Here is a 19,343-nt window from a genome sequence, read left to right on the forward strand (position 1 = left end):
TGGTTACTTTCCACTGGCTATAAAATGTGTCTAGCAGACCAAATAATCGCGTGAAGGAGCCCTCCCCATACCAATATTAATAATAATTGAACTTTTTACATTGTCTATGGGCGAGACCCCAAGAATTCGATAAGCTCATTCTGATGTCAACTGACAATTGTACAAATTAGATACAACCGCATATATCATATCGGTAGATAAGTATAAGTGTGTATACACATCGCAGAAGATGCCGAGCGCGGGCAAGTTGCCGGCGGGAGAATTTACCCCATTTAACGCCATCCGGTCCCCTCATTGCATATCTCGATCCACATTCATTAACCATTTCCCACCTTCTCTTCAAACCACAAGAGAAACGAAGCAAAAAGTGATTGCCCATCTTCCATCCTAACTATCGCGAACAGCTTCACATGAATATTCTCCGCACTGCAAGCCGATCCATCACTCAGCGCATTCGCACCGTCGGAGCTTTCCCCGCAGCGACATCTCACAACCCTCGCCTTCACCGAATTCTTCCGCACTCCCACCTCGCAATCAACCGCACAATGGCTTCTGCCGTAGCCAAGCGCCTCGAAGGCAAGACAATCGTGGTCACCGGCGCCTCGTCTGGTATCGGATACAGCACTGCCAAGGAATTCGCGCGCTCGTCGCCCCAGAACCTCAAGATCATCGTCACAGCGCGCCGCGTCGATAAGCTGGAGCAATTGGCCAAGGAAATCAAGGAAGAAGTAGGCGATGGCGTGAAAGTCCTGCCCGTGGCTCTGGATGTGTCCGACCCGGCTGCTGTGAAGAACTTCATCCCATCCTTGCCTGCCGAATTCCAGGATATCAACGTATTAGTAAACAATGCGTGAGTCTCGCGCTTCGCATATCGCTTTTATTTGAGCGGTTACTGAATTTTTATTAGTGGACTGGTCAAGGGTGTCGCGCAGGCTCCCAATATCGAACCCGAGGATATTAATGTCATGATTTCTACCAACGTCACTGGGCTGATCAACATGACCCAAGCCGTCCTCTCCGTCTTCAAGAAGAGAGACGAGGGCGGCCGCGGCGATATCATCAATATCGGAAGCATTGCTGGTCGAGAGCCATATGCTGGAGGCAGCATCTACTGCGCCTCCAAAGCTGCCGTGCGCAGCTTCACAGACGCGTTGAGGAAAGAACTCATTTCGACCCGTATTAGAATTATTGAGATCGATCCCGGCCAAGTCGAGACGGTATGATCATATAAAATTATTGTGTATGCTTATTCTTGCTAATATCTGGCAAGGAATTCTCGGTCGTCCGTTTCTACGGTGATAAAGCAAAGGCCGATGCTGTCTACGCGTATGATCAGTCAGTCTGAAGATTTAGGATGTATAGATACTGATTTGTCACTAGTGGCGTTGAACCTCTTACACCTGATGATATCGCCGAGGTCATTGTCTTTGCCGCAGGACGCAGGGAGAATGTTGTGATTGCTGATACTCTCATCTACCCTAGCCACCAGGTATGTCATCCAAACCTTAGTTCTGATTAATATATGCTGATGATGATGGTAGGGCGGTGCCGGTGCTGTTTACCGTAAAGCATAAATAGAGCCATAATAGTATATTAGTACTAGAGGTACATAGATTTTGATTTTACCTTGCCTTGGATTACGCACAGGTGTGATACGGCTGTTCAGAACTAAACAATATCGATTGTTTCCTGCATAATTTACATATTGTGAAATGAAACTCACATCCCTGCAACCAAAATCATGCCCCAGAAGATATTTGAAAAGGAAGAAAAATGCGAATCAACCGGTAAACCAAAAGATCGCAATATCGTCAGAATATTATATAATTCACCACATACATAGTATGCTTCTATCGTTCGTCATAATCAGGCGTAATGCCAGTCTCCATCCACATGGAATACTAATCAATGCCTTGTATCGCAACAATCCCCGCCGAGTCAACGAAAGTTCTCAAGCATTCCATTGATAGACTTCAAGAAATACAAAAACTTGAAGAGAGATCAGCGGGAAATGTTGGGACTACACCATGTAGGAGTAGGGTGTAGTCGCTATTGAGATGTTGCGTCGAGTCAGATTTACACTTGCTCAGCGCCCCAGCTGGGGTCGGACTCTCGCATGTTGGAAGGCGGCTCGATTGAGGGAATGAATTCTAGTACGACGTAGCCCACGCCGATAATGCCGATGATGGAGCCGGAAATGATACGGAGGAGGTTGTCAGGGTCTAGCAGAATGCTACCTGCGAAAATGTAGACTTATAGAGTATTAGTATTGCGGAAGTTTTATGATGCGCTTGATCCAGCTGGAGTCACTCACAGGCACCGCGTCCGAGGAAGGAAAACAGGAAGGAGGCGTATCGGTAGACGTAGTCGGGGATTTGAGGGAGGAATTCGAGACCACCGACGACTGTGCATTCATTAGCTTCTTGAGAACAACATTCGTATGAGCAGTTCACGTACGAAGACCGAAGATAATGACGTAGATTCCGACAATCAACGGGCCGAAGTGGAAGGGAAAGAATTGACTGATACCGCCGAGAACCATCAACACACCCACGGCGATGTTCACCAGACGACTAATCAAAGTTAGTGGTGCGCGATAAAGGCCAGAGCTGCAAGACGTACAAGATATTGGAAAGATCCATGTTGACAGCTGGTATGCGATAGAGGATATATTAAAGCGACCGTTATCTGATAGTAGAGACGATTGAGTCAGCACTTTTGCGAAGGAAATCCAAATGTTGTGCGCAACGAAAAATGAGCTGGAAGAACGTCGGAGCCTGGTTGGAGCAGAGCAGCGCGAACAGGGCTCCAGCTTTTCCAAGGCAGTCAGGATAGCAGCGCGTACCTTAGTCAAGCGAGTAACTATTCGTTAGCTTAGGCAGCAGAAACCGGGGATTAACGAGGATCGAGATAAGTACAAGATTCGTCACCAGCGATGCGAAGTAGCAACGACGAAGTAGACACTTGCGCCTAAAGCTGGTCCTGGCCTCTCCTGGCCGGTCTTGGCGCGCCTCCACGCATGCGTCAGCGCGGCGCCTGGTTGGCTGGCCAGCTCCACTGCCGCAATCGACCAGCAGCCAATGATATTCTTGGGTCGTTCGTCTCTTATAAACATTCTGATTCTCTTATAATTAGTTGACTATTGCTCTTATCAGGTGGCGGATCGTCTACTCGTTGTTCTAGATATAAATCGACAATTGATTATTATTATAATAAAAATTATTCTCTGAGATCAATAACTAATATCATGACGGCATTGGAGGTTTGTCAGCGGCTCCACGGACGTCCACGGAGGCTGCTTTCTGAACCACGATGCTGATTCTTGGTTTTTATTCACACGCTTGTTCGTCTGATGGGCGGTGTCGTCGGGCGAACTCATGTTCCCGACTGGTCTAATGTATTTGTAATGAGAGCTGAGCTAACAAACTAGGCTATATATAAGGCAGGACGTTGACCTAGTTCTGTAGATATACCTCTTCAGCAATCTTCTTTACAAGATCATCACCATGTCAAAAACAATTGTCATTGTTGGAGTCACTGGAATCCAGGTACGAATGCACACAATTTTTTGTAAGTTACAGTACTAACACACTCAGGGCTCATCCGTGGCCCACACCTTCCTGCGTCTTCCTGGGTGGAAAGTCAGGGGCATAACACGAAAACCATCAAGTCCAGCCGCCCAAGCCCTGGCAACGAAAGGAGTCGAGATCGTACAGGCCGATTTGGACGACAAGCAATCACTGCTTCCTGCTTTCGAAGGGGCTAACGTAATCTTCTCCAACACGGACTTTTTCGGACACTTACAAGACGCGTTGTTTGGCGGAAATATCTCCTTAGGAGCCCGCTCGCCCAATGAATACGCGTTTGACAGGGAAGTTGAGCAAGGCCTGAATATCGCAGAAGCCGCAGCTTCGCCGACAGTGTTGAAGACCCTAGAACGGTTCGTTCTCTCGTCACTAAGCGATGCTAGAAAGTTGAGTGGTGGGAAATACACCTATGTATACCACAACGATGCCAAAGCAGAGATCATCCGGGCTACCCAAGCTCAGTTTCCGGAGGTTGCGGCTCGTACGAGCACTGTTCAAGTTGGGCATTATGTCACGAATTGGAAAGCCTCTCCGCCCCTGATGCCGCAGAAGCAGCCAGATGGCAGTTTCGTCGTACAAAGAACATTTGGGCCAAAATACAAGATCCCCTTTGTGGTCGCCCACGAAGATACTGGTGAATTTGTGAAAGTGCTCGTTGATCTGCCCCCTGGAAAAGATCTTCTCGGCGTGTCGGAGCACATGACCTGGCCTGCGTGGACAAAGCTGTGGGGGGATACTCTAGGAGTCAAGGCCTCGTTCAAGCAGGTATCTGAAGATGAATATTTTACGGGCGTACCCGATGCACTCAGGAAAGAACTTGCAGAGACATTTGCTTATGTGGAGGAGTTTGGATATACTGGTGGAGATCCAAACGTATTGACGGCTGAAGAAGTGAATTATGCCCTCTTTCTTGCGTGATTCATTTGCTGACAATTGGTAGATTGGTATCGAAGTTTCACTTACATCGATGAAAGATTATATCAAGAGGGAGGACTGGTCGTCAGTACTTTGACAATGAAAGTGAGAGACGATCATACATATGTGTATGGGGGTTGGTCATGTTGGTTGGTATTATAAACCTTATTAGTGCCTATTTACCTTCTACGTGAAGATTTGGATGCAAGAAACCTCTTCTCATTGAATTATCCTTTTGAAGAAAGCATAGAAAAGAAAACCATTTAGGCACCCTATTGGTCCCCCTCCCCATCCACCTCCATTGCCACCACGCCCTCGACCTGTGGTGGCGCTGTCTGCTGCTGCTGTTGAATAAACTGCACGTCTTCTCGAACGCTTTGATCGCTAAACTGGTACAGATCCTCCAATTTTTCCAGCGAGCAATGTGGGTTTGCTTGGAACAATGCCTCTCGTATCTGTTGGCAGATTTCCTCGATCGGCAGCCCTTGTTGCTGCAGTCCCCGTACGACCTATACCATCCCAATGTCAGTTACCACCGACTTAATATATGATGAAATACCGTTCATACACGTCTACGAAGCGCCATCTATTTCCGGGAAGTTGTTAGATATCGAATTTTGTAAATGTATTTATAATGGACTTACAAATACCGCCGTCCTCAGCGCCGGGCAGTTTAGGTCTCGGTGGCCTCTCTTATGGCATAGTCGACATTTGGGGTTCTAGACTAGAATATTAGCATGGATAATTGTGTTTTTAAGATGATATGCAGACTTACATAGTGCTTGCGCGTTGCCTCGACTCGTGCAGGATCGTAAGGTCCATAGCGACGGTCATCACCTCCGTCGTCGGCTACGGCTTGGGCTTGGCTGGTCGTTGCTTGGTCCATTCTGTCCAGTTGAGTGATGTTGTTGTTGCTGTAGAGGACTGAAAGTAGAGATGGCAACGAAGAGAAGAAAGGAAAGAAGAGAGGAAGAGAACAGAGAAACTGACAGAAACATACCAACAGAAATAACCCTACAGAGGCTGGTATAAACACCGCTCATCCTACTCGGGCAGTAAACTTTTCTTCTATTTGAAATTGTACGACCTGAATAGGAAGGGCGGCGTGAATGCCGCCCTCTCTCCCCTTGTCATTTTCCTTTCTCTCCATCTCCCAACGATTCGAAACAACAATAAACTATGGGAAGTAGTTAGTAGATAATATAGTTCATGTGAATACCGCTAGTACTTCTGGGAACGCAGGTATTGATCACGGTGGTCTGATGGTTCAGGTCGGAAGTTCTGTTATCCCCATTGAAAGTGTGGATAGTAATAAAGAGAAAAGCAGCTTCGAACCTTGTCTAGCCGAAGGCTCGAAGTGTAGATAGAAGAGGAGAATAGGATGATGAAGCAAGAGCTTCTTTCTATAAATAAGGAAACTTGATGCAATTTTTCCTACGCAGGTTTTATTTTGTTAACTGTGCTGCGTCTACTTGGGTGTATTTTTGTTTTCACTTCTGTGGTTTCTTATCAGCGTCCACCTTATTGTTTGCTTATCGAGGTTACTGTTACTATCGAGATGAATCGAGATTGCACTAAGCGTGTGTTGGATATTGAACAGATAGTAATCGGAATTCTGAGCTTGAGAAAAACATAATCATTCGCACCTGGCGAACAACATTTAAAAGATTATCTAAAATCGGGGTCCACATAAGCCAGACTCCCCTGTCCATCATCCCCATATCTAATTAACATATCAAAAAAAAAATTGCGCAAATTAAGCAATACGAAGCGAAATCTCGTCATTGTTAACCGTAGTACTGCTGATTGTCGTAACCAGCATAGGTTGTCTGGCTCAGCCGGCTTACCTATTATTACACCCGGGGCAAGAGGATCTGATAGCACACCCCAACCAACACCGATTGATAATTTGATAAAATTACTGCCTGAAAATCATCTCTCCCACACTCGGGCTGAGTATAATAATAGATATAAGCAAATTTCAACGGGATGGCATGTTACACCTGGCCCTTGATAAACAGCCCACAGGGTTTCGGCCCAGTGTGAGATTGAAGCCAGTGAACAGAGAATACGACACTAATGTAACTCGCGATGATCAGTGAATGGTATTGCGAGTCGTATCCTGATCAAACTACGAATTATCTCGGCACTAGGGACTATCTAGCAAAGCTTGTCTGCTGATGAGGAGATAATCACCAGCCAAGTTGCCACACAAGGGCGGGAAGGACGGAGTAATGACACTCGCACGCTGTGATTGGGGGTAGACTGAGCCAGGGGATCATCCTGACAAGCTTTTGCTTTTCTTTTTCGTGCCCCATGATTGGTGGGGGGCGGTCGAGTGGAGCTGTCAGGGAGAGTCTTCTTTTATCACGCCGGAACAAGTGATGTTCCGGCGTAATTTCAGCGAGCCTTTCGGGTTCACCTCCGATATTGGCCAATCACAGTGCAAACAATGTTGCTGACTGGGAACGAGTTGGGGTTAAGACAAGCCGCCATGTCCAATCGGAATGCGCATAGTAGACGAGCTCGCCCCGCTGCGGCGTCCGCTAACCCTGAAAGAGGAGCTCGCCAACTGCCCGATCGGGACAGGATTACGCCGGCCTGGCCAATCACGGTGCGGGGATTATCAACTCGGCGGCGCTCACTTGGCCAGCGCTGTGATTTTACAGATTAAAGTCGCCCCGGGCCTGCCGCCAATCATGTCGCGCTCCCCGGCTGCAAGTCGTCATTGCGTCGTCCGTTGTTGCGGCTTTTTTATTAATGCCAGCTTTGCCAGCTGAATCCTTTGGCCTCTAGACTGCGTTCTGTGGCATCTAGCAAGTGGACAGTGAAAAGTCTCGAGAATCTCGGCGCGCATAGTCGAGATACGACGGCCATCCCCTCCGTTTCCTCCTGCCTCCCCACCAGCCAGAATACTAGCATTCCCCCAGCACGTTCCCTCGTGTTGCGGATCCTAAGCCTGCAGACCCCTGTTTGCGTTTTCTAGTCTCGCATACTCCGATTTCTAGACTCCGGCAGGATCTTCGGCCAGCCCTGCTTCGAATTCTAGTGATAAGTCACCTAGAAATCGCTGTCTTCGCCGTTGAGCACGTGTGTTGGTTCGCCAAGTCCTACTACTGCCAAGACATACTGCAGGAAGGCGAGGCCACTGGACAAAACAGCTAGACCGGCCAGATTATTACATGTTTTAGCATCCCTTGGACTTGATTTCACTTTCCCCCTTCACCAAAACCACTGCGAGATTCGCGTAGTGCTGTTTCGTGGGCAGTGGCTGCCGTCAGCTTCTGCCATTCGGCCACGCCACTCTCACCGACTCTCTCGACTCGCTGTACGATTCCTTCGGATTTCTCACATCCCTGCTCCTCCTAACACCGATCAACTTCGGTGTATCTGTGCGATAATCCAGTCTTGTGTTAGCGAGTGTGCAGCCGTATTCGATCGATTCTACCGTCGTGGTAGTTTGCCTCATCTCGGTGTCTCATTCTGCACATTTCTAGAAAAGTCGCCATTTTGCGTTACTTTGCTGGAATCAAACAGTCTGGACTATTTCGACCCTACGTTATTCAGTCGCATTAGCTTATCGGCTTGTGTGCGGGTGGTCATTTAGCCCGCACTTCCTGCAGCGTATTTGACCGCTAAGAGAGCCACGGAATTGTCAAAAGAGCCTACCAAGTTATACTGGGTGGTAAAGCAGAGAACCGCATAGGCACTGTGCTGCACAAAAATCGGAAATCGTATGGTTGTGCCACCCATCACTTGGAGACACTACAGTGGGTGAATTCATCTAGTCGTTGCACGAGTGAGACTTCACCAAAACAGCACTTTACGAGTAGTTATGAAGGTTGGCAAACTGCCAGCATGCACACTATGTCAAACGCGATGGATATGACACTGGATCAACCCATGAAAAGCAGGGAAACCACTTCCCCAGGACCGCAACGGTCACCCAAGCCGCATATGGGACGTGACGGGTCTTTCTTGGGTCATTCATGCAGGTATGAAGTTTTCTAGCCACTCGGAAGATCTACCAAAGCTGATTTATCACTAGCAATTGCGGTACCAAGAGTACTCCTCTATGGCGGCGATCGCCCACTGGTGCTATGATTTGCAACGCTTGTGGGCTCTATTTGAAGGCGCGAAATGTTCATAGACCGACGAAACGCAACAGACCCCGACCTCAAGCAGTATCTACCGCGGATCATGCTGTGCAATTCGTTTCAGAAACGGCAGAAACGCCCGCTGAGACAGGCTGCGGCTCGGTTGGGTCGTGTCCAGGCGGCGGCAATTGTAATGGTACCGGCGGTGCTGAGGGTTGTGAGGGATGTCCAGCCTACAACAATCGAGTATACAAAGCGGCCGCTAGGGTAATACCGACATCACAGCCTGTGTATTCTCAGCCCCCTGCGGAGTCGATTAAGGCTCATCCGATGACACCAGAATCGACCTCTGGAGGTCAAGAAAAGAGCGATCTTCTTGTTGCATGCCATAACTGCGGTACTACTGTAACACCCCTCTGGCGACGCGATGAGGATGGCCATCCAATTTGTAATGCTTGTGGTGAGTTTTTAAGATGAGAAAGGATAGTATTTATAGAGAGCCTGGCTGATTATGATTAGGTCTGTACTACAAGCTGCATGGATGTTACCGACCAACCACGATGAAAAAATCAACCATCAAAAGAAGGAAACGGGTAGTCCCTGCCATGCGTGACCACTCCCCAAGCGGCATGACACAGTCGTCCGGCGATTCTTCTGCCTCTCCAGAAACTCAACCGGCAGCACTGGCGCATATGTCAGATAGACCGATCCTCGCCCCACCTCCAGTTGACTTTACTGGTTACAACGGAAATGCAGCCACTCTTCCTCACCATCCTGCTCCTCGATTACCTGACCTACAATCTTCTTTTCCCCGTCAGTCACATTCCCCTGGGTTAACAACCGGTAACAGGGAAGGGGAAGTCCTTGCGCCTATCGAGCCCTCAAACCAACTTCCCCCGATCATGTCACAGGCCAACCCTACACCACCCGCGCGTCTTAGTCCGATTTCGTCAATTCTCAACCAAGGCAATGGTGCCGATGAAATCAAAATGGGCGGCTATAGACATTCGCCACCATTGAACCCCCAATCACGACTCCCTTCCCCTGGACAGCCGGATACATACCACAAGCTTGAGCGTCGAGCCCAACTTCAACGCGAAGCCGAGCTAATGCGCGAAGCCCTGAAGGCCAAAGAGCGAGAGTTGGCCGAGCTTGAGAGATGACATTTTTGAAGCATACGACTACTACGATATGTTATGTGACATTTTACGTTTTGACTTAGACTATACCCGGGGGTGCTATTACTTGGGCCAATTTCACAAGTGGCTGCAAGTGCAATACGGAGTTTCCAGGTTTCTACCTTTTCTATTAAAAATGACTGTACTTTAAAATGGTATCAATGATGTGTTTAGGCAATGAATGAGTCTCCTTATGTGCTGACCTGGATATTTGAATTTGATTCGTTGGTAGAACCAATCGACGGCAAGCTATGTCATTATGAGGTTACCCACCACTCAGATCTCCTAGGAATTAACGAAACAACTAAACATTTGCAACATGTATTCCTAACCCTAGCATACAACCTCTACGTCAATTGATACAAATCTGACAACCGCCATTGTTCCTATACATGGCCTCTTCAAGCAGTAGACTCAAGTCGGCCACAGTAGCAGCTGCCACTGCCGCAGGAATAGTCAGCACGAATACTACCAGAACACCGACAAAGAAGGAATTCAACATCAATTTCACCGGCGATGTCATGCTAGGCCGTCTAATCGATCAGCTCTTCCCAGTGCACGTACATAACCCGGATGACCAGTCCCACGCCCAGTCCTTCATCGCACGACATGCACAGCAATTACAGAACTACTCGCCCGCGAGCCCCTGGGGCTCAACTCTGCCACTCTTCACGGATGATTCAGACCTGAATATAATCAACCTTGAGACCTCCGTCACCACGAATCGCGACCCCTGGCCCGGCAAGGCCTTTAACTACCGCATGCACCCCGCCAACGCACCCGCCATTCTCGGTGCTGCGAAAATCGATTTTGCAAGTTTGGCAAATAACCATACCCTTGATTTCGGACCAGAGGGACTCATTGAGACAGCCTGGACGTTGAAGAATGGCGATGGAGATGGCGCGAGGATTGGAATTGGCGGCGCTGGAGAAAACACGCTAGAGGCTATATCGCCAGCGATTCTGGAGTTGCCGCGGAGCATCAGCCAGAGGGGCGTAAAACAGGGTGGTAGGCCCGTGGCACTGTCCGCAGAGAATATGAAGGAACGAGCTGGGAAGCATCTCGTGCATGTCTATGCTGCGTCGGATCATCCCAGGGTGTGGAGTGCGGTGCCAACGTTCCATTTGATTGATTATTCGGAGAAGTCAAAGGCCCATCTAAAACGCGTGATTGAGAAGTATTCATTCCCATCGCCAATCACGGCGGAGCAGAGGTCTTCGGAGTCCTCTGGCTCATCGCCAAAGCCGTCGGATGTGTCTAACGAGCCACAGCAACAGCCATCTCTGAAGATATTCTCAATCCACTGGGGCCCAAACTACTCGTGGCATCCGGCAGAGGAGATTAGGTCAATGGCGCATTTTCTGATTTTTGACTGCGGGATAGACATTGTCCATGGCCATTCGTCGCATCATATCCAAGGGGTTGAATGCCCCGCGCCGGGGAAGTTGATTATTTATGGCTGTGGTGATTTTGTCGATGACTATGCGGTTCATGATGATTATCGGAATGATCTTGGTGCTGTTTATCGGGTTGTTGTCCGTGAGGAGGATAGAGAGGAAAGTGGGAATGCTAGGCGAAGGGTAATGCCTGTGCGATTGGAGATTTTCCCAACGAGGATTCATTTATTTCAGGCGCAGCTGCTAGATAGTGAGAAAGATGCGGATCATAAATGGGTCGTTGGACGCATTAAAGAATTGACTGACGCTCTGATGGGAACTGGGTACGGTCGGAGCATATACAAGAAGAGCATTGTTAGACCAGAGCTAGGGCCGAGAGGGCAGATAATGGTCGATTTGGTTTGATGGTGGCTGGTGAGTACACGTATATCCAATCCATCTTATGGTGTTCGATAGAAATCTGAAGTTATTCAAGTAAGCTCAGAACCTGTCAATCGACGACTAAAGGCGGAAGAGGAGTCTGATAGTGAAGTCTCAGACGAGGAAGACTCATCAGATGGGAACCTTCCTTTCCCACATGAAAAAAGATTCCCAGTATGTATTCCTCCAACAATGGCATCTTTGACAAGCAAATATTGAAGCGTCTTTTTTCATTAGGATTTGATGATTTTTTCCCTGGTCGGTCCTCAACATGGCCGAATCTATTATGCTTGCGTTGCGGATAACTTGGACGTGGTAATCCGACAATCGCCGCTATACAGCTTTGAGAAGCGGAACGAAAATCTTCTGTCTCTAGTTTCAAGCTTCCTTTTGAGCCAGCCCCTACGTGAAGACATTGTAGGTTTGCCGGCAGATTCGAGGATATTGAGCAAGATTAAAACCCGGCTGGTGCTGGTGCTATCGCTGAAAAAAGCCATGGTGATGATATGGATACTGATATCTTAAGTCAGTTGCTAAGACGGTTGACGATTGAGACTGGTCAAATCCTGTAACGGATCAACAATGTGGTCATGCTGACCTGCCCTTTCGCTAAGCGTTGACCTAAAAATCAACAATGTGGACATGTCGACGTTGCCATCACTAAATGTTGGTCATTTGCTTGTTTTCTCCCTCTCTTATTTCTTTTTCCACAATTTGAGATAAACAAATAGCAAAGGTCGTTAAAACAGTATCTTGATTTAACACTACGACTCCATGTAGGTCAATAGTCTGTAAGGTGATAAAGTGAGGTCAGAATTCGTTATACTTCTACTGTTAGTTATCATAATACATCATAGACTCTCGGTACAGCTTCTGGACAATGAGAGAGGGAACAACAATAGGGTTATAGGGTAATTGACAATGGGTATTTCCTGGGTCTATTCATGAATATGCCTCAATATCCACAAACTTCCCACATCCATGCTGGCAGCATCTCGACAGTCGTCTTCCCACACTATCTCATAATTCTGGTAGTCCCAGGCTTCCAACTCCCAAATTTCTCTCAGTTTCTGCTGCACACCAGCGCTCACAGACAAGCATCATATCAGTGCTCGACTCGAGAAGCCCATCCCTCGACATAATCCCACATACAAAAGAGGAAAGTGTTGTTGTGGTCGTTGCGTCATCCATCTGTTTAGCCGCGTAAGAACGCGCTCACCGCCGGGAGGAACGGGCGCCTATTGGCTGGGACGATTTCGAGGTAAGCAGAGTTTCGCTTGGGCTTGGCGCGCGGGAAGAGAGGAAGGAGCAGCGCAAAAGAGACCACCGTAACCACCAGACCTCTCCTTGCGTGCTGGACTCAGGCGTGTTTCTTGCCTGTTTCCTTACTCTTTGTCTTATTTTTTTTTTTTTTTGCTATTTGTTTTATTTCTAATCCTGCTCCTCGGAGCATCCCCTCATTGCATCTGCCAAATGAGGGAGATTCTTCGAGCGGCGAGTTTCTCCTCCTGCAATCATGGCTGATGTGCCGCTTAATCGAGACAGGATCGTGCCTGTCATGGCCGGCCGCAAGTGCTCGACCAGAGCAAAATCAGAGGCCACGCCCGCACCCCAGCCTGTTCCTCGCCGTGCTACACGCTCCCAAAGCAAATTGCTCGGCCTGGACAATGTCGACGTAAACCTAAAAACCCTGGCCGATCGCGGCTTGTATGCTCACGAGACCAAGGGCGACGGTACGTACCCGCGTAGGGAGATCCCGGCCATCCCGCATATTTGACTAGCATTTGTAATATTGCGGTCGTGGCTGTTGTGTTTTTGTTTTATTTGTTTTATTTTATTCCTGCTTTATGTTTCTCCTGCTAATGGCAATGGCTAGGGAATTGCCTGTACTATGCCTTGTCCGACCAAATGTACGGTGACTTTGACCACGCTACCGAGATACGCGACAATCTCGCCGGCCATATGCAGGCACACCGTGAATATTTTGCACCTTTTGCTATCGTGGGCGGAGGGGAACGTCGCTCGAAACGTGCCGTACCACGTAAATTCAAACCCCCAATAACAATACCATCACCTACACCAACTGAGATGGAGGATGCCTTTCAAGAGTTGATCACGCGTACCGCTACCGACTTTATCTGGGGTGGTGCGGAGGAGATACAGGCCTGTTGTCAGTACTATAGGCGCGATATAAAGGTGTACAGCGAGGAACACGTACAAGATTTCCGGGCTTGGGACGCGCCTGATCAAGAGCCTCGCGAAACCCTCCATTTAGCCTACGCTGTAAGAATATACGTGCCCTGCTGCTGCTGGCTGGCTGCTAACTGCTACTAGAACAGTGTCCACTACTCGTCTGTACGCAACGTGGACGGCCCTCATGAGGGCTTACCCTGCGTGTCTCCTCAGGAGCCGCCTCCTTCTGAAACTGCATCAAAGAACTCATTTATTGTTGATCTCGACACTGCCAGCCCATGGAAAATCTCATGCATCCAGGAGGGACTTGGCGGTCAATACGATTATGATACGATTGTAGAGATGCTTCGCCGATGCCGCGGGGACATAGACCGGGCTTTTGCCAACTTACTAGATGAGGAATCCTCGACATCATCATTCACGTCGTCCTCGGCATCCGCCACATCATCCCAATCATCAGTGACAACTTTAGCCAGTGCGATGAAGGAAGAACGCCAAATACCCAATGCCCTACAGGTGGCTTTCAAACCGCATCTGGCATCATCACGCTCTTCATCTCGACACAGCACTGCTAGCAAGCGATCTGCCGACGACAGCGATGAAGAATTCCTCCCAAATATTGGAAAGCGGCAACGTGGGCGAGAACAGAAGCGACGAATCCTTCCCAAGGTCACAGTCGGGATCAACATTGGTGACCAAGAAAAGCCCGATCTCGTATCCTTGCGGTTGAGAGTGAGTTCAGAAACAGAGGCTGAACAGGCAAGCCCTAGCCCTACCCCTGTTACTGCTCCTGCCTCTATAAGCGAAACACAGCCCGAAACAACACAGCAGCTGCTGGAAGGCCGCAAGCTACGACCACGCAAACCAAAGAAACCTACTTCTACAAGTCGAATAACCCGTTCGACTTCAACTGAAAGTTCAATCGAACCCTCCCCCCAACCTGAAGTGAAGCAGGAAGAGCCCAGCGACACTTGATTTCCTTTAGCTTTTTTGATCGATGATTACTATCGAATCCGCATGACGACGATTACGAACATGATAATTTTTTGGGCGTTTGTCAGCATTTCCAGGCGACAGAAGCAGCATTTTCTGCATGACAAGGCGTTTGTTGAGATCCCTTTGAATTGAACTCGCCGTGCTTATTGTTGGCGAGGGGATGAACCGCATGGTTGTACATAAGAAGGCCAAGCCTAAGCATATACATGCATTGTAGCGAAACAACTCAATTTTGACATTCCACTTTTATATTTCTATGTCGTATTTGTAGGAACGATAAAAAACCATTGAACAGAGGATCCAAAGCCAGACCGTTCAGCATTGAGTACCTTGCATGCACTATTTCAAATAATGAAGTGAGTATTACAAAAAGCAGCGATTGAGGTCTCCTTTGGGTAATTACATGTAATCAATCAAAGTTGCCAAACCAGCCAAACAGGACATTAAAATATCCAGCTTGGTTAAAGCGGGAGGACACTTTCTTTGCAATCTTCTATTTCGTGTCTTCAACTTTTTTTCCGTCATTTATTTTCTTTCCCGGTACGAGTATTCGATCAGATGGGGGGTTTTTTTTAATCATCGAGCTGAGGACACACGGGTGTTCCATCGCAGTCCTTTACAGAAGGAGGCAGGTCACACAGGTGTCCGCAATATCAAACAAGGGAGATCAGCGAGATCAGCTTCTTGGCTGATTCTCAGAACAAACCAGGTCAGGTTGCTCTCCAATTCATGAAAACTAAGGCATCTCGCCTTGAGGTCGTATCATGGCCCTTCACAAATTGATGGCTCACTTTCTTAATGAAAAATTCTTCTTTACACTTCCCTGATCCTTTAAACCTTGAATCAGTAACTACTGCATCTGCAAATTCTAATCAACATTTCATATCATAAACTCTATCTACCCAAGGTAATAAATAAATGTATCTGGAATTACAGTTTTGCGGGAATCTTGACTAATTTCTCAACCTCAGCAAACTGATAGTAGAAGTCGAGGCTCTGTGGGTTGGCAAGAGTGCCAGATGGCTTGATCCGTCGCCCAGATATGATCTGCTTGACAGGCAATTCCACCTTTTTACCGTTAACGGTTGCCTAGATATCAGGTATTAGTACAGAATATAAGAACATGAAATCTGAAAACAGGGGACATACCGGTATCTCAGGGGTCTCGAAAATGTACTTAGGAACATGTCGTGGACTGAGAGCTTTGCGAATTGAGTCTTTAATTCGTTTCACCAGACCGTCAGAGAACCTTTGATCAGGTTTCATGTGTAGAAACAAAAAGACAGATTCGTCGAGATCCTGCGGACGTCGCTGGCCCACGCAAAGTGATTCAACCACTTCTTTGCTAAACTGGGTTTCAATCACGTTGTATATTTCTGCAGATCCAAATCGAACACCAGATGGGTTGAGAACACCATCTGATCGGCCAAAAAAGGTGACTTGATGAGTTTTAGGGTGAATAGCGATGAAATCTCCGTGCGTCCATACATCTGAAGTTTTCATCTGCGTTAATTCTGTTCATCTGAACCGGAATGCGGCTTAGTGACGACTCACTGTTAAATCTGGAAAAGTATGCCTCAAAATATTTCTTGGGTCCGTCCTCTCCCCAGAACGTGACGGGAACGCTAGGAAAGGCGCCGGTAGCAACAAGTTCACCAGCCTCGCCCTCCGGTAAAGCAGTTCCATCGACTCCTTGTAGGCCTTCATCGACTTGATCAAATACAGCAATTGGCACTGCCAGACTAGGGCCCTGACAGCCACCCACATATAGTGGGCTTAGAGGGTTGTTGATGCCAAAACAAGCTGCAAGATCAGTGCCGCCGGATATATTACCGAGCTGAGTGTGAGAGGGGAATCCTTCGTCATAAAACCATTCGAAAAGAGAGTCTGCCAGCACCATTCCAGTGCAAGTCACAACACGGAGATTGCTGAGGTCTGCCGTTTCGCGCGGGCGAATTTTTTGTTTTCTTAATTCTTGGAGATAGCGTGGGGATGTTCCAAAATGAGTCGCTCTGGGGAAAAGTCAATGTTGGTAACGTAATACAAAGGTTTCACTGGAATTACCACATACCGTTGTTGTCCAATCAGCTTGATAAGAAAGCGAGCATCTGGTGCAAAGGGACTTCCGTCGTACAAAATAACTTTTATCCCGAGGACCAAATTGCTTATCGAATATAGGTACATAATCCAACCAGTCGTTGTATATTGCAGAAGTGTGCTGTTAGGTCCCATGTCTTCATGTAGCCCTCCTTCTTTACAAGCTGTGATCAAAATCCCACCGGTAGAGTGAACGATGCACTTTGGCTGACCTGTGGTTCCAGACGAATACACGATGAGGAACGGGTCCCGAAAACCGACACGTACAAATTCCAACTCATCAGATCGTGCCTTGTGAAGAAAACTCTTCAAAGTCTGGGTGCGTGGCACGGCTGAAATATCCTTCTGCCGATTATGAAACCTTGGTATCGCGATAGCTCCTTGGAATTCTGAAATGCCGTGCATTCCTTCAACAACTTGAGTGATCTTGGGACGCAAGTCGACAATCTCTCCCTTGTAGATGGCCGCATCTTCAATAAACAGCCATTTAGGCTTGATCTGCGTCAATCTGTCCAGAATTCCGCGCGATCCAGTGTCTGATGAGGTAGTCGAAATCAAAGCGCCTAGAGAGGTTGTGGCAAGGAATAAAACGAGACAATCAATGCTGTTACTAGCAACAACAGCAACGCGGTCGCCCTTTTGGACGCCTGCTGCCTTGAGAGCCTGGGTGTATAAACCGACTTTTTGTCGAAGCTCTTTCCAGGTTATATCCCTGGGCGGCTGAATATTGTTTTCGACGACTTCATGTACTGCAATCTTGGAATCTTCTTTGCCAGTCGTCGCCCGAGACCCGGGAGAGCTTCCTGGGCTGAAGAGGACGTTTTCGGCAAAATTGATATGTACACCTTTGAACCAATCTGGGTTATTCTGGATTGGGACAGATTCATCAACAGCCTTGTCGTAGCGGCCTTCGTGAATGAGCGGAATGTGTTCCCAAACAAAGGTCCAGAATTCGGAGCGATTCTGTATCGACCATTGATGCAGCGCATTGAAATCCTACGACTGTTAGCAATTGCAGACCAATAAAGTCAATTTACTCACTGGCAATTTGATCCCTTTGGCTTTTTCGAGGTGGGCCTTGAAAACGGCCATCTGTGTTGACTCCGGATTGGGATGCTCCCAGAGCTTGCGGGGAAGGTCCACCAGAGCTGCCATGGCCACGCGACGAGTTTAGATCTATATATACTAGAATAAATAAAGGGGAAAATGTGTTATTAATCGAAGGGAAATGAGAGTATATAAGTATATAACAATAAATAGTCTGAATTGCGCAGTACCCTCGGATATTCGGCGCTCTCGGACCGAGTCTGGGGAAAGCCACAACTAAATAGTGGACACGCGGAAGCCTTGAAGTTGATAACGATAACGGTACCCCATCTACCCCATATAGTACCCACCAATACATATGTGTAAAAATAACATATACACGTCCACTGTTTATTCCTCCTGCTCGATATCGCCCGTTCTCTTGGATAGCCTCACATTCGAAAGACCTCGTGCCAACCTGCTCATCTCAACTGGATCGTGGCCCAACAACGCATAAATGGCCCCGATATCCCTCCCGATACCGACCTCCTCAGCTGTGTCAAGACTTCGATGATCAATAGTAGGCGCCAGAGCTGGCCAGACAGCCTGTGCGTCGTCGCAGAAGAGGTCGGTAGCCACATCGCCAAATCCCTTAATTTCTCGGACGAGCTGACGCACACGCTCTGGGTTATTCCCTGCCTTTTTGAGCAAATTATTCAGATCGCCATCTCAAAAAGCATCAATTAGCGACTAATCTGCGGTGCTAGCGGGATGAGGAGTGCCGTACCGTATTTATCATTCACCAAATTGGCCAAATCACCTAGCTTCGTTGCAGCGCTCTCACGATACCGGTTATAGCCACCCTCAGACAGCACCTGGACTTTCTCGTCCCAGGAAGTGTTGGTCAGAGTTTCAATGTCATGATAACCTGCTTCCATAACTCTAGCAGAAGCTTTTTGTGCTAGTTCATGCGAGATGCGTGTAGATCGCAGCATTGAATGGATGACTATAGCCAGTAAAGTCTCTGGCTTGGGCTCCAGAGGGTGTTTCACTGGAATTCCATCTAAGGGTAGGCTTCCATATTCGTCAATGGTTTTTCGAATCTTATGTGCAAGCGTTGTATCCGTCTTTGCTGCGGATGACTTGCCGAGAGATGGAGAATTTTCTGTCGTAGGTCTGTAAGCTGATTTAGAGTCGCTGGCGACTCCTCCAGAACGAGTTTTGACCATGCTTATTTTTTTGGAAATAAATAATCTACAAAGGTAATATCGCAGCACATGGGCTGTAAGTTTAATGCTTGTGAGAGAAATCAAATATTTATGTGTGTGTGTGTGTGTGTGTGGTGGAGCTACATGATGGTATCAACGGTGACGTCGTAATGATCTTAGTATATTGGAGAGTACTTATGAAAATTGAAGGTGTGGAACCTTGAACCAT

At 47.8% G+C, this 19,343-nt stretch overlaps 9 protein-coding genes across 9 annotated transcripts; 5 read left to right on the top strand and 4 right to left on the bottom strand.

Moving 5' to 3' along the window:
* The first annotated feature begins 256 nt into the window (after positions 1 to 256).
* Positions 257 to 1,940, top strand: BGW36DRAFT_14072 (oxidoreductase). Its single transcript, XM_046209438.1, has 5 exons — positions 257 to 850; positions 908 to 1,217; positions 1,271 to 1,326; positions 1,381 to 1,489; positions 1,542 to 1,940. Exons 1-5 carry the CDS (start codon positions 411 to 413, stop codon positions 1,572 to 1,574), a joined length of 948 nt encoding a protein of 315 aa, XP_046078106.1. The 5' UTR covers positions 257 to 410; the 3' UTR covers positions 1,575 to 1,940.
* Positions 1,941 to 2,021: 81 nt separating this feature from the next.
* Positions 2,022 to 2,926, bottom strand: BGW36DRAFT_14122 (putative COPI-coated vesicle protein). Its single transcript, XM_046209439.1, has 4 exons — positions 2,623 to 2,926; positions 2,458 to 2,573; positions 2,315 to 2,404; positions 2,022 to 2,252 (listed from the first exon to the last, which is right to left on the bottom strand). The coding sequence occupies exons 1-4, from the start codon at positions 2,640 to 2,642 to the stop codon at positions 2,077 to 2,079; spliced, it is 402 nt and encodes a 133-aa protein (XP_046078107.1). The 5' UTR covers positions 2,643 to 2,926; the 3' UTR covers positions 2,022 to 2,076.
* Positions 2,927 to 3,506: 580 nt separating this feature from the next.
* Positions 3,507 to 4,599, top strand: BGW36DRAFT_393088 (putative hscarg dehydrogenase; the record flags this gene model as incomplete). The annotated part of the gene is made up of 3 exons (XM_046217772.1): positions 3,507 to 3,548; positions 3,597 to 4,478; positions 4,528 to 4,599. The coding sequence occupies 3 exons, from the start codon at positions 3,507 to 3,509 to the stop codon at positions 4,597 to 4,599; spliced, it is 996 nt and encodes a 331-aa protein (XP_046078108.1).
* Positions 4,600 to 4,774: 175 nt separating this feature from the next.
* Positions 4,775 to 5,388, bottom strand: BGW36DRAFT_422042 (uncharacterized protein; the record flags this gene model as incomplete). Its single annotated transcript, XM_046219651.1, has 4 exons — positions 4,775 to 5,011; positions 5,071 to 5,088; positions 5,147 to 5,221; positions 5,278 to 5,388. The coding sequence occupies 4 exons, from the start codon at positions 5,386 to 5,388 to the stop codon at positions 4,775 to 4,777; spliced, it is 441 nt and encodes a 146-aa protein (XP_046078109.1).
* Positions 5,389 to 8,166: 2,778 nt separating this feature from the next.
* Positions 8,167 to 10,085, top strand: BGW36DRAFT_14129 (uncharacterized protein). Its single transcript, XM_046209440.1, has 3 exons — positions 8,167 to 8,497; positions 8,551 to 9,059; positions 9,119 to 10,085. Exons 1-3 carry the CDS (start codon positions 8,361 to 8,363, stop codon positions 9,760 to 9,762), a joined length of 1,290 nt encoding a protein of 429 aa, XP_046078110.1. The 5' UTR covers positions 8,167 to 8,360; the 3' UTR covers positions 9,763 to 10,085.
* Positions 10,086 to 10,169: 84 nt separating this feature from the next.
* Positions 10,170 to 12,166, top strand: BGW36DRAFT_422044 (uncharacterized protein; the record flags this gene model as incomplete). The annotated part of the gene is made up of 4 exons (XM_046219652.1): positions 10,170 to 11,573; positions 11,631 to 11,768; positions 11,832 to 12,011; positions 12,125 to 12,166. 4 exons carry the CDS (start codon positions 10,170 to 10,172, stop codon positions 12,164 to 12,166), a joined length of 1,764 nt encoding a protein of 587 aa, XP_046078111.1.
* An 831-nt stretch (positions 12,167 to 12,997) lies between these two features.
* BGW36DRAFT_367670 (uncharacterized protein) lies at positions 12,998 to 15,026 on the top strand. The gene is made up of 3 exons (XM_046214897.1): positions 12,998 to 13,327; positions 13,471 to 13,877; positions 13,929 to 15,026. Exons 1-3 carry the CDS (start codon positions 13,111 to 13,113, stop codon positions 14,760 to 14,762), a joined length of 1,458 nt encoding a protein of 485 aa, XP_046078112.1. The 5' UTR covers positions 12,998 to 13,110; the 3' UTR covers positions 14,763 to 15,026.
* Positions 15,027 to 15,713: 687 nt separating this feature from the next.
* On the bottom strand, positions 15,714 to 18,035 carry BGW36DRAFT_422046 (acetoacetyl-CoA synthase; the record flags this gene model as incomplete). Its single annotated transcript, XM_046219653.1, has 5 exons — positions 15,714 to 15,872; positions 15,933 to 16,273; positions 16,338 to 16,795; positions 16,855 to 17,876; positions 17,922 to 18,035. The coding sequence occupies 5 exons, from the start codon at positions 18,033 to 18,035 to the stop codon at positions 15,714 to 15,716; spliced, it is 2,094 nt and encodes a 697-aa protein (XP_046078113.1).
* Positions 18,036 to 18,139: 104 nt separating this feature from the next.
* Positions 18,140 to 19,221, bottom strand: BGW36DRAFT_367673 (uncharacterized protein). Its single transcript, XM_046214898.1, has 2 exons — positions 18,694 to 19,221; positions 18,140 to 18,634 (listed from the first exon to the last, which is right to left on the bottom strand). Exons 1-2 carry the CDS (start codon positions 19,133 to 19,135, stop codon positions 18,318 to 18,320), a joined length of 759 nt encoding a protein of 252 aa, XP_046078114.1. The 5' UTR covers positions 19,136 to 19,221; the 3' UTR covers positions 18,140 to 18,317.
* Between the last annotated feature and the right edge of the window lie 122 nt (positions 19,222 to 19,343).

The sequence above is a fragment of the Talaromyces proteolyticus genome (assembly GCF_021365285.1).
Source record: "Talaromyces proteolyticus strain PMI_201 chromosome Unknown BGW36scaffold_1, whole genome shotgun sequence".
Lineage (NCBI taxonomy): Eukaryota > Fungi > Ascomycota > Eurotiomycetes > Eurotiales > Trichocomaceae > Talaromyces > Talaromyces proteolyticus.

Excerpts from the sequence above, each read along its gene's own strand:
- BGW36DRAFT_14072 (XM_046209438.1), top strand. The coding sequence starts at position 411 with ATGAATATTCTCCGCACTGCAAGCCGATCCATCACTCAGCGCATTCGC. Across the intron at positions 851-907 it reads AACGTATTAGTAAACAATGC|TGGACTGGTCAAGGGTGTCG; the intron begins GTGAGTCTCGCG and ends AATTTTTATTAG. Across the intron at positions 1,218-1,270 it reads ATCCCGGCCAAGTCGAGACG|GAATTCTCGGTCGTCCGTTT; the intron begins GTATGATCATAT and ends ATATCTGGCAAG.
- BGW36DRAFT_14122 (XM_046209439.1), bottom strand. The coding sequence starts at position 2,642 with ATGGATCTTTCCAATATCTT. Across the intron at positions 2,574-2,622 it reads ATGGATCTTTCCAATATCTT|TCGTCTGGTGAACATCGCCG; the intron begins GTACGTCTTGCA and ends AACTTTGATTAG. Across the intron at positions 2,253-2,314 it reads CTTCCTCGGACGCGGTGCCT|TCTACATTTTCGCAGGTAGC; the intron begins GTGAGTGACTCC and ends ATACTCTATAAG.
- BGW36DRAFT_14129 (XM_046209440.1), top strand. The coding sequence starts at position 8,361 with ATGCACACTATGTCAAACGCGATGGATATGACACTGGATCAACCCATG. Across the intron at positions 8,498-8,550 it reads TTCTTGGGTCATTCATGCAG|CAATTGCGGTACCAAGAGTA; the intron begins GTATGAAGTTTT and ends ATTTATCACTAG. Across the intron at positions 9,060-9,118 it reads TCCAATTTGTAATGCTTGTG|GTCTGTACTACAAGCTGCAT; the intron begins GTGAGTTTTTAA and ends GATTATGATTAG.
- BGW36DRAFT_367670 (XM_046214897.1), top strand. The coding sequence starts at position 13,111 with ATGGCTGATGTGCCGCTTAATCGAGACAGGATCGTGCCTGTCATGGCC. Across the intron at positions 13,328-13,470 it reads TCACGAGACCAAGGGCGACG|GGAATTGCCTGTACTATGCC; the intron begins GTACGTACCCGC and ends GGCAATGGCTAG. Across the intron at positions 13,878-13,928 it reads CCCTCCATTTAGCCTACGCT|AACAGTGTCCACTACTCGTC; the intron begins GTAAGAATATAC and ends AACTGCTACTAG.
- BGW36DRAFT_367673 (XM_046214898.1), bottom strand. The coding sequence starts at position 19,135 with ATGGTCAAAACTCGTTCTGGAGGAGTCGCCAGCGACTCTAAATCAGCT. Across the intron at positions 18,635-18,693 it reads TTTGGTGAATGATAAATACG|ATGGCGATCTGAATAATTTG; the intron begins GTACGGCACTCC and ends ATGCTTTTTGAG.